The sequence below is a fragment of the Salvelinus namaycush genome, chromosome 31 (genome assembly GCF_016432855.1).
Source record: "Salvelinus namaycush isolate Seneca chromosome 31, SaNama_1.0, whole genome shotgun sequence".
Taxonomy (NCBI): domain Eukaryota; kingdom Metazoa; phylum Chordata; class Actinopteri; order Salmoniformes; family Salmonidae; genus Salvelinus; species Salvelinus namaycush.
In genome coordinates, this window is record NC_052337.1 from 29,217,401 (window position 1) to 29,230,639 (window position 13,239).

At 45.3% G+C, this 13,239-nt stretch overlaps 1 protein-coding gene across 3 annotated transcripts in view; it reads right to left on the reverse strand.

The window, feature by feature from the left end:
• Nucleotides 1–13,239, reverse strand: part of LOC120026501 (glutamate receptor ionotropic, NMDA 1-like) — a 34,785-nt gene continuing 21,546 nt past the window's right edge. For 2 of the 3 annotated variants that reach the window (XM_038971383.1, XM_038971382.1), the window contains 6 exons: nt 12,745–12,893; nt 12,322–12,479; nt 11,655–11,816; nt 11,277–11,386; nt 10,216–10,361; nt 1–680 (listed from right to left, as the gene is read on the reverse strand). In XM_038971383.1, the coding sequence (XP_038827311.1) occupies nt 612–680; nt 10,216–10,361; nt 11,277–11,386; nt 11,655–11,816; nt 12,322–12,479; nt 12,745–12,893 (794 nt within the window). In that variant the 3' untranslated portion in view covers nt 1–611. Of the gene's footprint in view, nt 681–4,128; nt 4,243–10,215; nt 10,362–11,276; nt 11,387–11,654; nt 11,817–12,321; nt 12,480–12,744; nt 12,894–13,239 lie in introns of all 3 variants that reach the window. The other variant, XM_038971381.1, reaches the window with a different exon arrangement.

The window sequence follows — 13,239 nt, forward strand, 5'->3', positions numbered from 1 at the left end:
TCGACAGATTTTTCACCTAGTCAGCTTGAGGATTCAAACCAGCGACCTTTCGGTTACTGGCCTAACTAACCCTTAACCGTTAAACTACCTGCCACCTCCTGTTGTTAAATACTGTGAAATAATAATGTGTGTTATAGTCCCTCCTTATAAGTTAAATGATATGTACAGAACTTAACTTGTTTGTATACTTAAGTAATCTAAATAAACAAGATTTTTAAAACAGTCAAATGTATCATGTAGATATATTAAATAGTAGTAGTATCCAGCATCACTATGTCTGCAGTAAGTAAATTAGACAAAGATTGGACTGTTTTAAGCATAAATTGAGCATGAATAGAGAAAACAGATAAAAACACAGTATGTGTCAGTAAGCTCAGAACCCTAGAGCTAACTAATGCCAGACAGCTGTAACAGGTGCCATGATCAGAGAATATGATCAGGGGAGTCCTTTCTTAGACGTAGGCTCCATCGCTCCACTGCAAAGCCAATGGGACAAAAAGCTTCAGCAGTGATGGATCCAACAATGCAGCGATCTGGGGGAAGGCTCTCTCCGTTCACCCACCCTCTCTCTTTCTCTCCGAGGAGAGAATCTCTCTCTCCTTCTGTCCCTCTCACACCACTGTGCTGACAGATGGGTCGGACAAGTTGAGCTGGCCCGTGATGTCGGTGGGTGGGTACTGCTGCAGAGATGGAGAGAACATGAGAAAAACAGAGCCATAGTCAATCCCCTACAAAATCCCTAAACAAAACTGCTATAGAAAATAACACCTCTGCTCCATTTCAGTCAAAATCATCAAAGCAGAGGTGTTTTATAACCCCCGAAAGGCAGTGTGGTTAGGAAAGGTGGAAACATTTTGGTTCCATTGTTGTGTCCTCAGATTAGTACAGCGCAGCCATGAGTCTACATGTGCTAGTTGCTTGCTCTGCCTGAGGAGGGTTATCATATGACTACAGTGGAGTGGAGGTAAGGCCCAGAGGGTAGAGCACATTTGAATCAGCCAAAGGTAATCTCAACCCTACATGACTGACTTGGCAATCATTTACCCCCTTGGATAAAATAAGACAGCTTGATTTACCCACAGTCATTTGCATGCAGACCGGGTTTTATTTTTAGCAGCTAAGCTGAGAGAAAAATATTCATTATGATTAAACCCCAGTGCAATCTTGGCTGGTTCACATCGCTATCCAGTTGGACTCTTACTTCCAGTCCATATTTCACTGTACTCCTCCTGAGAAGCAGAGTGGTTGGTTTTAATGGCCATCTACAGTGCTGGGTAGCAACATACCCAGCTCCATGCAGGTGCTCAGTTACTATGGCAACTGTGACTTTGGGATTGTGTAACCTAATGTCATTGATTGTGTAATTTGTCATGAGCTTCATGGCAGGTAACATACTTGAAAATGGTAAGGATGGTTCCTTTAGCAATTGACAAAGTAGCAGTATCACTAACCACTGCAATTGCTGTGGATTGTTCCTTATCCATTGCAAATATGGCCATTAACTGATCTTGCAAAATATAGGGATTGTTTTTTGTGAAGTTTGTTGCCTTCCTATAATTCCATACCATACCACTGTGCTGAATCATGCTCTCTACGAGACATGCTGTTTTCACCAGCGTTGTTTCCAGCATGTCAAATCAAAATCCAACTTACTTTGTCATGGATTCTGATTTATAGTATCAAAGTTGGAGAAACCTAATTCACAACACTTTTTCAAACTGTGATAAGACAAATGGCTTAAACATGTTTTTGTACTTTAAGAGGTCTTCCTTTTCAGAACAGAGACACTTCAGTACAAGCCAATCATAATCCACCGAGTACCTCCATCCATCCTCACAAAAATCCCAAATGTAATTTCTGATGCCTGTCAATTTCGCAAATCAGCAAATTCAAACGATTATTTTAGGTGTTGGTGATTGTGTCTCTCATTTGAATCGGTGTTGATGCTTTTCTTCAAGCATTCAAGCATATTGAGCTATATAAGTTGTTATGATGCAACTACCACGCTAAGTCAAGGGTCAACATCATCATAGGGTAATACAAATAAAAATACTGATGATTTTTTACTAATAGTTACAAAGAACTTATCACTTAGATCTAAGAGTTGCATCATCACAAGGCTTACAGGCCCCTGTTAAGATGTCCACATGTGGACCTACTTTGGGGCCTGCTGTTAGTGGTATCATTTAGAGCCTCCCCTACTGGCCGAAGGTGGACCAGCAAAAGCGAGACACTTCAATACATCAATATTATGGCCACTACCACAATGACTTTTGAACTACTACAATTACTACTACTAAAATAATATATCTTACTGCTACTACTACTATTTCTACTGCAACTACTACTTCTACTACTGACAACAACAACATTAATTCACATGCTTGTAGAGGGAGGGAGAGAGGAGCAGTGTGGCATGTGGGTGAGGGACACTGACACTCAAAAGTCCATTAATAACCATTAATATAAAAGAAGAACACTTATATAAAATCAAAATAATAGTCAAAGACTGAGGATGGTACATCTTTGGTTATAATCTTATTATAACCTATGTGGTCTCTCTTTTTCACCATGGATGTGCGTAAGAGCATGATAACTCCCAAACCACCATCCCAACCCTCCCACCATCCCAACCCTCCCACAAACAGCAACAATGGTCATTCCATCTTCTCCATTCCAATAGTTGAGACCAAGTCTATAGAAAAACTCCAAGAGAGAGTAAGTATTGATTTGGATCAAAGAAATAACATCAATATAAATGTCAGAGATACTAGATATAAGACCAAGGGGAAAAGAGAAAGAAATCAAACAGAAACACAGACAAAGAGAGACCTTTTCGACATGTTTGATTGGTCCAGTAAGTAGTCAAGGAAAAACAAAAGGCTTTGATATCTACTGTGGAACTCTAAGCTAAATCCAAATTGACCATAGCTGGTTAACTCAGATTTGGTCATCAGCCAGCTATGTCTGGGTGAACAGCAGGACAGAGAATGTTGCAGGTCACTGGATTGTCAGGCCACTGTGGAGGAGCCTCCTCACCAGCAATGAGCAGGCCCTTCCAATTGGACTGTGGAGGAAATGAGAGAGCATCACACTCTTATTGTGCTGCAGCAAGGCCCCCATAGAAAGAGAGGTAGATAAGGCCTGTGTTCTTTTTACAGTGGGTCTAAGCTGCTTATACAATAAAAGCGTGATGTTTCAAAGAATCTCAACCCGAGAAAGGCGGCAAAGAGAGGAAGACACAATAGAACCACCTGCATTCACCACCTAGAAATAGACCCTAAAAAGCATGCAAAATGGACACCACAAGGACATTGAAATAAATCCTTTCGTCAGACAATATGGTTACAAACATGACAAATCAAAAGTAGACAGACTAGATCTAATAACATGACTCCATGAGGAAAACCCTGAAATAGATGGTCTGTTGGTAAAAATCGACATGTTAGTTTGTTTCCAGAACGGTTGACTGACTTTGGCAAATGGCAGGACGTTGGCGCATGCTTTGAAATCAAAACCAACAACGACTGAAACAAAACAAGAAGAAGTGCGGGATTTAAGTGTATAAAAGATGGATTGAACAGAAGGATCAGGCAATCAAAGGAACAAGAGACAAACACAATTACACACACACACACTACAAAATCACCAAGAGACAAATTGGTCAAAACCACGTCCATATCATTGGCAGGAAGGAAGAGCAGCCCAAACAAGCAAGACAGACTGCTGCGTTGCACCTCCTCCAGTACTACACCCACTAATCCCATGAAGCCAGCCCAGCCTGGCCCTGCATTTGCTCTCCCCACAGCCAGCACACCAGCTCCAACCCCTGACCTGCTCTGCATCCTGCGCTGCTGCCTAGCATCCTGCATCCTGTCTGCCTACAGATGGCGTCTGGTTGGATGGCTGATCGATGGCAGACTGACAGACATGTGGCCATGGCTGCTGCTGAGCCATGTAGGATGGGTGAGAGGAATGGGGTTCTGGCAATTAAGAGATGGGAATGGTGATAGAAAAGACAGGAAAAAAGAGGGAGAGATTGAGAGAGAAGAGGAGACAGATGTAGAGAAAAAGAGAGAAGCGAGGGAAGAGTAAGGGAAGATGATGTTCCCTTCTTCATCTCCTTACCGTGTCTTTGGACGACCTACGTCTCTTGATGCTGGAGGCCAGGGAGGTACTGATGGACCTAAAAGAGGCTTTCTTTTTGGGGTCGGGGGGCTCTGCTCTACCACTTTTCCTATCCTAAAATAAATATATGTAGAACAGTTATTCATATTCTTGGGGTGGAGTGATACCTTGGTCTCAGTCTCACCCATCCACCCACTCACCCTCTCTCCACACCCTCCCTCCCTCCCCCTTCCCTTTCACTGTCTGAAGCAATATGAGGGTGAGTGTCCTGGCCCAAAGTAGTCTATTGGACATTGGAGGCAACAGGAGATTGGCGCCGCTTTCAAGGGTGGGACTGGGACTGTAGTCTGTCTAATCATGTAAGAATGCCTCTATACTGTCGGCTAGGCCATTTCACCATAGTGGGACTGGACATGATGGAAAATCCTTAGCCAAGCACTGACACATCCAAATACCCCCATGTCTTTAGAAATGCATTGGAATGGTTTGAGGAGCATGTGTTGACGATACCTGTGCTATGCTGCTTTGACCATCCACTACATCCTACTCACACACTCACTCCAACTTGCACACACCCGCACATCAAATAGTCACCTCCACCCCCTTCACCCAAGACACACACCCTTTCAAAGAGAAAATATACATTAGCCAGGTCTGAGGAACAACAAAATAGCCAGTATACCATGTCTATGATATGTCATAGTCAGCAGAATCAACTGTATTCATTGGATGTTCAAACCCCTGTCCAAGGTCTAGAAAAGCTTGTTATTCCCTCCCACGTATTCCCAAACCCATTTTAACCATATCCTTACATGATAGTCACACATCAGTTGTGTTACGTCCCTCCCTCATCCCATCAAAGTGCCCCACAGCTACTCTCAGTCCTCTATAGGTACATGGCAGAGAGAGTGTTTGTGTGCAAAAGCTCATATTAAGGTATTCTTACATCCTGAGTCTCTAGAGAGGAAGAGGGCTGCGTAGGGGGGAGAAAAGAAAAAATAAATAAACATCCGTCGTCTTGCTATTAGATCGTTATTACTTTAAGATCCATAAGCAAAGCCAAGGGAACCAAACGAGCGAGAAGAAAAGCTGGCAAAGGAAACAACCACATTGAAAGCCATGCAGTAAAAATAAAAGGTGCTCTACAAGGCAGGGGAGCCGCTAAAATGCATACCAACATAAGATAAACAACAGATAGGTAATATATCATTTAAGCCCCTTGAGTCATTATACCGGTGGTCGGGTATAATGGAAATTCCCCCCACACCCTAGGGAGTGAAATAAATGGTTTAAAGAGTGGGGTAGTGGTATATGGAATAGTATATGTACTATATACAGTACATTAGTAAATGGAGTTAGAGCGGGGATTGGGCCTGGAATGGAGAAGTACGAGAGATTTTGGTGAGGTAGGTAGGTAGTATGTGAGGTTTTGGCTATGTCGTTGTGAGGTCTGGATGGGGATGGTTAGCTAGGTGAATGGGTAAGAGATGTAGAGAGTAGGATGCATTAGTTGTAGGGGTTAAGGAGGCCCTAGGCCTAGATGAATGGGTATGAGATGTAGAGAGTAGGATACATTAGTCATAGGGGTTAGGGAGGCCCTAGGCCTAGATGAATGGGTATGATATGTAGAGAGTAGGATACATTAGTCATAGGGAGGCCCTAGGCCTAGATGAATGGGTATGAGATGTAGAGTAAGGTGAATTAGTGGTAGGGTATTGGGAGGACCTTAGGGCAGGGCTGTGTGAATTTCAGCTGAGAGCATGCAGAAAGGGGCATGGGAGGATGGGAAGAGCTTGGCAGGGTTGGTAAGGGAAAGAGATAGAAGAGGAGACAAATAACATAAAGCATGACATTCAACCCAGGCCAGCACTGGACCAACACAGAACATCCCCTGTCATCAGGTTACATGACTGGGTCTCTGTTTGAGCCATCCCCAGTCTCTTAATGCCACAGCATTAAGAGGTGCTGTTCTATTGGGTGGTGTGGAAGATTGATGGAGCTGACTGGCTGAGGAGTGATGGACAGGTCACCACTCCGCTCTGAGTGAGAAAAAAGTCAAATAAAATGGATTTCCTGTTGGAAGATGACATCTAGACGTTAGTCAATGGTCAAAGTCACCTCATGTTAAAACTCCATCAATGAGGTAATGATGAGGCATAGAGACATTTAGATATAAACAAGACAATGCTCATTGCCCAGGCATCTCAAAGCATTGATTTTTTCTAGTCTTTAGTATTTTTAATATTTTTGTCAAAATTGTTTCTTCTTCTTGTACTTTTCAGAGTAGACTATCCAGGTCTCACATGACATCAAGCGATACTGACCGCTGGTGAAGTGCTGCGTTTGCACAGTCCCGGTCATGCAAAGCATGCTGGTCCAACGGAGAAAGAGTCCCACTGGACGCATGTGCAGCGGCTGCCTGTCTCCAATAGGAAACAACAGCCACTGGAGTGCATTAGTTCTTGTTGACATTTCGTTGATCTCACTCCTAATATCTCCACTTTTAGGCAGTGCACTCCTGAATAAGACCTGCTACAACAGAAAAAGCTAACGGCTACAGTAGATACTGCAGCTGCTTTTAAACTAGGGATGAGGACAGATTCAGTTCATGGTGCTTTTTCAGTAGATACAAGCAAACAAAGGTGGTGAGGTTTTGGGTAAATTCCAATTCAATTCAATCAATTCAGGAAGTGACTTGAAATTCCTAATGGAATTTAGCCCAACCCTGGAATGGTTGGTTAGTTGTTGGAGATGAGACTAAGGCGTAATCAATTCAGAGCAGAAACAGTGTGAAGGATATGACAGACTCAAACAGGTTATTCAGAAGTGCACACTCTGGAGGTACCTGTGTTGGAAAGCGGGCATATACAAACACTTTGCATATGCACAGAAGAATAAAAACACACAAATATAAACATACAAACCAACAAAACACACAAGCAGTCAAAATAACATCTGGACACCTAGTTGGAGATACCTACAGAGAAAGGAAAGTACACATAAATTGTCACCCAACCCTGCTATTATGCTAGTGTGTACTGAATAGTGTGAAATATGTATTTTACTGTACTTCCTCTGTTGAAGCTCAGTAAGTCATCACATTGATGGCCTCCAGAGACATGAGGACAAGATGAATAATGTTCATAACATACTGTATTAGCTTCAATGATTTGCTTGCATCTACTACGCCAAGCATGACCTCACCTCTACTACGCCAAGCATGACCTCACCTCTACTACGCCAAGCATGACCTCACCTCTACTACGCCAAGCATGACCTCACCTCTACTACGCCAAGCATGACCTCACCTCTACTACGCCAAGCATGACCTCACCTCTACTACGCCAAGCATGACCTCACCTCTACTACGCCAAGCATGACCTCACCTCTACTACGCCAAGCATGACCTCACCTCTACTACGCCAAGCATGACCTCACCTCTACTACGCCAAGCATGACCTCACCTCTACTACGCCAAGCATGACCTCACCTCTACTACGCCAAGCATGACCTCACCTCTACTACGCCAAGCATGACCTCACCTCTACTACGCCAAGCATGACCTCACCTCTACTACGCCAAGCATGACCTCACCTCTACTACGCCAAGCATGACCTCACCTCTACTACGCCAAGCATGACCTCACCTCTGCTACGCCAAGCATGACCTCACCTCTGCTACTCCAAGCATGACCTCACCTCTGCTACTCCAAGCATGACCTCACTTCTACTACTCCAACCATGACTTTACCTCTACTACTCCAAGCATGACCTTACCTCTACTACTCCAAGCATGACCTCACCTCTACTACTCCAAGCATGACCTCACCTCTACTACTCCAAGCATGACCTCACCTCTACTACTCCAAGCATGACCTCACCTCTACTACTCCAAGCATGACCTCACCTCTACTACTCCAAGCATGACCTCACCTCTACTACTCCAAGCATGACCTCACCTCTACTACTCCAAGCATGACCTCACCTCTACTACTCCAAGCATGACCTCACCTCTACTACTCCAAGCATGACCTCACCTCTACTACTCCAAGCATGACCTCACCTCTACTACTCCAAGCATGACCTCACCTCTACTACTCCAAGCATGACCTCACCTCTACTACTCCAAGCATGACCTCACCTCTACTACTCCAAGCATGACTTTACCTCTACTACTCCAAGCATGACCTCACCTCTACTGCTCCAAGCATGACCTCACTTCTACTAATCTAAGCATGATCTCACGTATAGTACTCCAAGCATGACCTCATTTCCACTACTCCAAGCACAATCTAATTTCTACTACTTCAAGCATAATGCCCCATTTGAGGAATAAGAGCAGAAAACTGTCATTTGTGAACCCCACATTAGCTCCAGGCCCTATTGAGAAGGATGCTGTGTATGATTTACATGGATGTAGCCATCTTTGTTCACCAGTGCAAAAATTATTCATAAACTGTATCAATAAAACCTTGTCTAAAACGCAGATGTTATGCAGACCAACAGTTTGTGTGTCCTTTTCCTTTCTCAGCGGGCGCCTGCATGCATTTGTCTGCTGTATGTGCCTATACATGTACACAGACATGAAGACAACAGTTACATCCAGTAGTAAGATAGATGACAGACAGTCTCGGAAGGACATTGATTTGCTGACACACACTGGAGACTGATCTTACCGTACCTTCTTCCAGCCCTGCTGTCAATACAACAGGTGTACCACTGACCTTTTGTGAGTGCTTAACAAAGAGCCAGCATGGGGAGGCTGGCTGCCAGAGCCACATCACAGGCTCACAGTGTCCACTGCCGCCTGGTCTGCTCCCGTCAACCCCCTCCCCTGTACCCCCACGCTGCGCTCCTCCTGCTGCTGGAAAGCCAGCGCAGTGAGGGTGGGGGCGGGGGGGGGGGGGGGGGGACAGGATGATACGAAGTAAGGGCGAAAGAGGAAGTTGGAAGGCCACCAATGCTTCACAGTGGAAGATATTGGAGTTAAGGGCAAATCATGTTCTTCAGCAACGAGACGGACTGAGGAGCGAGCGCATAACTCAACTGTAGCTGGAATGGTTTTTGCCTGATTAGCTTTAGACAGCCACTGTTTTGAAACGAGTGACTGACCCGCAGGCTTTTCCTGAGAGGACTCTCATGTTCTGTGTCCATAAACAGTGTAGGGGAGCGGGGGTTCTGGGGGATGGAGTGATGTAAATACTGGAGAAGTATAAACATCAAGCGTAGGAGAGTCGGGGTCAGAAATGATAGCACACTGTTACAGCTATCAAAAAGCATGAGATTTATCTCATAGTTATGTGAGAATCTCTTTATTACCTTATTCCCCTCCTCATCATCTGACCTTACAAAGCTTAAAAGTGTTATAGCAGCAGTGCATAAAGCCTAATTTATACCCTACACAGGCATGCAATGCAACAACGCAATTAGTTACGCAAAATGGCCGTTCTGCGTAGTTGCGTTGCATTATACATTTTGGGCTGCACACTTTTCCATATTTTTGCAACGCAAGTACGCAGAAGGGCCATTTTGCGTAGCTAATTGCGTTCTTGCGTTCCATACGTGCTAAGGTAAGTGTAAGGCTTAACTGGCTCATGCCATGAACGTGGAATGCATATTTTTGTTTCAGATTTTCTCATGTTAAAGCTACTTTTGATTTTAGCTGAACTTTTATTCTAAAAGCGAAAAGGTGACGTGGGGTGGAGATGGCTCTTGTCTATGTTACGTACTAACGATGGAGTCATCGATGCGCCCACAGCTTGGCTCCCAGAGGCCTCCTTACTGTCCTGCAGCACAGAGAGGAGACATGGGGGCCGTTGGTCTAAGGGACTGGAAGACGGACCCACGGTGGCCCATGGTAATGCCTTAGGAACAGCTTCATCACTGAATGTGACACAGCAATCCATGAGTGACTATCACCAGTAGGCAACATGGTCAGACAGGATGCTAACAGTGACGGAAAAAAATGATTGGTCGTACACCTGTATTGGAGGAACCTGCAGGAAGGGCTATACTGGGCGTGTCTCAGCCCATCTCTGCCCTTCCCCCCCCGGGTGCCAGTGCTTACGGGGGGAAAGAGATGCCATACCTGCAGGTTCTTCCTCCAGACGTTGACGGCCGCAAAGGCCAGCTGCATCTGCTTCCTGCGGGCGTCTTTGTGCCGCTTGTAGGCGATCTCAATAAAGATGAGGAAGATCCCTGCTGCTATGCCTCCAGCCACCAGCATGAACACTCCTGTCAGACAGAGACAGACAGACACAGGGATGGGTGGTGAGTCGCCACTCTGACACTCAGCCGCAACCCACTGACCATGACTGTGTCTGTGTGAATCTAGTCTATACGTCAACGGTTGCCCGTCTTTTCCTCAACCTGCTTCCACTTCACGCCGTCCGCTGCAAACCTTGCAAGTTTATATTAGGATCACAGCTATAACAACGAAACTGAGTGTACAAAACATTAGGAACACCTTCCTAATATTGAGTTGCACCCCCCCAACTCTTCTGCCCTCGGAACAGCCTCAATTCGCCGGGGCATTAACTCTACAAGGTGTCGAAAGCCTTCCACAGTGATGCAGGTCCATGTTGACTCCAATGCTTCCCACAGTTGTGTCAAGTTGGCTGGATATCCTTTGGGTGGTGGACCATTCTTGATACACACAGGAAACTGTTGAGCATAAAAAACCCAGCAGAGTTGCAGTTCTTGACACAAACTGGTGCGCCTGGCACCTACTACCATACCCTGTTCAAAGGCACTTAAATCTTTTGTCTTGCCAATTCACCCTCTGAATGGCACACATACACAATCCATGCCTCAATTGTCTCAAGGCTTAAAAATCCTTCTTTAACCTGTCTCCTCCCCTTCATCTACACTGATTGAAGTGGATTTAACAAGTGACATCAATAAGGGATAATAGCGCATACCTGGATTCACCTGGTCAGTCTATGTCATGGAAAGAGCAGGTGTCCTTAATGTTTTGTACACTCAGTGTATAACAACAGTAAACCACAACAAACAACTTTAACACACTTCACGTAACAAAACAAATACAGGAAAAAAAGGTATTGGACAAGAAAAGGCTACAGTACCTTCCCACTGCAGTTTCTGTCCAATCACTTTTAGGTTTCTCAAAACCCAAAAGGGAAACCCTACCTGCCATGTTCTCAAAGGTGAGTGTGGCTGGGGCATTGCTCCGTGAGTCACACTCCTGGTATCTCACCCAGGTTTTATCTAGATCTTCCATGAAGCCATTCTCATGGGAACTGCAGGGGTGGGGGGAGTGGGCAAAGAGGTAAGACAGTTAACAAAAAGCCAAGCCATACACTCCAGAAGAGAAATCCCAGAATGCTAGTAACACAGAAGACACAAACAGACTGACTGATAGACTAACAGACAGACAAAGGGCAGGAATGGGGAGATACAGAGAGAGAAGAGAGCTGACACAGCGGTGTCGGATGGTCAAAAAAGGAAAATAAAAAGAGAGAAAAAAAAGAACAACATAAAAACAATGCTGCTTGGGCTGGGACAGACCTGAGAATGGCCAGGGACACATTCTGTTTCCAGGGGCTGTCCTTGCGCATGCCTATGCCAAAGCCCGAACGGAAAAACAGCTCTCCCGTGGTCACCAGGTCGCACTTCTGCGAGGCTTCAAACTCCAGCACCGCAGAGTCCCAGATGAAAGCATGCAGCTTGCTGTTGGGGGGAGGGAGGCAGGGGGGAGGAGGGGTTACGGTGCAACAGTACAGTGATTGTCACAACACACATTTACGGCTCCCCTTTGGCCACACAAAGCGTGTGAGTCAGCATTACCATCCATGTCTACCGCCGCTTGAAAAATGAAATCCAATGCCGGACGGACGACGGCGCGTCCCCCATTGGATTCCCCACCTCAAAGACGCTCGTCTTGGATAAAGCCTGAAAAAAGGTGCTCCTCAGCTCAACATTAGCTCAACTTTAGAACGCTATTGACACAGTGCATGCGGCCCTGCTCTGAGTCTGAGCCTGGTTCTGTCTTGGCTGGATGATGGGCCTGGACCAGAGGGAACGCTGCAGTAAGACCCTCTGTGTCTCGCTGATCCAGAGGTCCAGAACCCCCAGGTCTGACTGACTGGCCCTATCTCTTTCTCTCTGACCTGACTGACTATCTGACCAGTTCCGGCCGACACGCCCAGGCCAGGCCGGCCCGGCCAGGACTCACTTGTCGCGCACGGCCTGGATAGCCTCAGCGGCACTCTCGTAGTTGTGCTTCTCCATGTGGCGGTACATGGTGCTAAGCTCCACCTGCCGCCGGAAGTAGATGTCCACAGAGCTCTGCTTCACAGTGGCGTAGATGAACTTGTCTGATGGGTTCCTCAGCTGTTGAAGGATAGGGAGGGTTGGAAGGAACATTACATTCAACACTCACATACACTTTACCAATTCTGTAAGTATGGAAAAATTCAACATTTGACACTGCACAACCACTTACTTTACAGTATTTTCACCCCCAATAACTTGCGCACCTCGCTAAACTTCCACACATTTTACAGTATGCCACCTAATATCCACAAGTTATGGAGGTGGAGATGTACTGAAAGAGTATCTATATGTATTTAAAGCAGGACTACTTGTTGATGCCCACCCTCGGGTCGTTGATGCCGGTGATGCGCTCCTCAGGCCGGTCCAACACCAGGAAGGCAGCCAGGTTGGCAGTATACGATGCCACTATGATCATGGCAAAGCCGGCCCACACCATGCCCAAGATTCTCGCTGAGAAGCTGCGCGGCGCGCCTGGATAAGCAAAGCCCATAAAAAGTTAACACTTTCACTCTATGAGACAATATATTGAATGTACAGTACAGGTCAAAAGTTTGGACACACCTACTCATTCAAGGTATTTTTTATTTATTTTGACTATTTTCTACATTGTAGAATAATAGTGAAGACATCAAAGCTATGAAATAACACATACGTAACTATGTAGTAACCAAAAAAGTGTTAAACAATTCAAAATACAGTTAAAAAATATTTACTTTTTTTAATTTCACCTTTATTTAACCAGGTAGGCCAGTTGAGAACAAGTTCTCAATTACAACTGCGAAAAATCTGTACACAGTGTGCGCAAATGAAGTAAGGA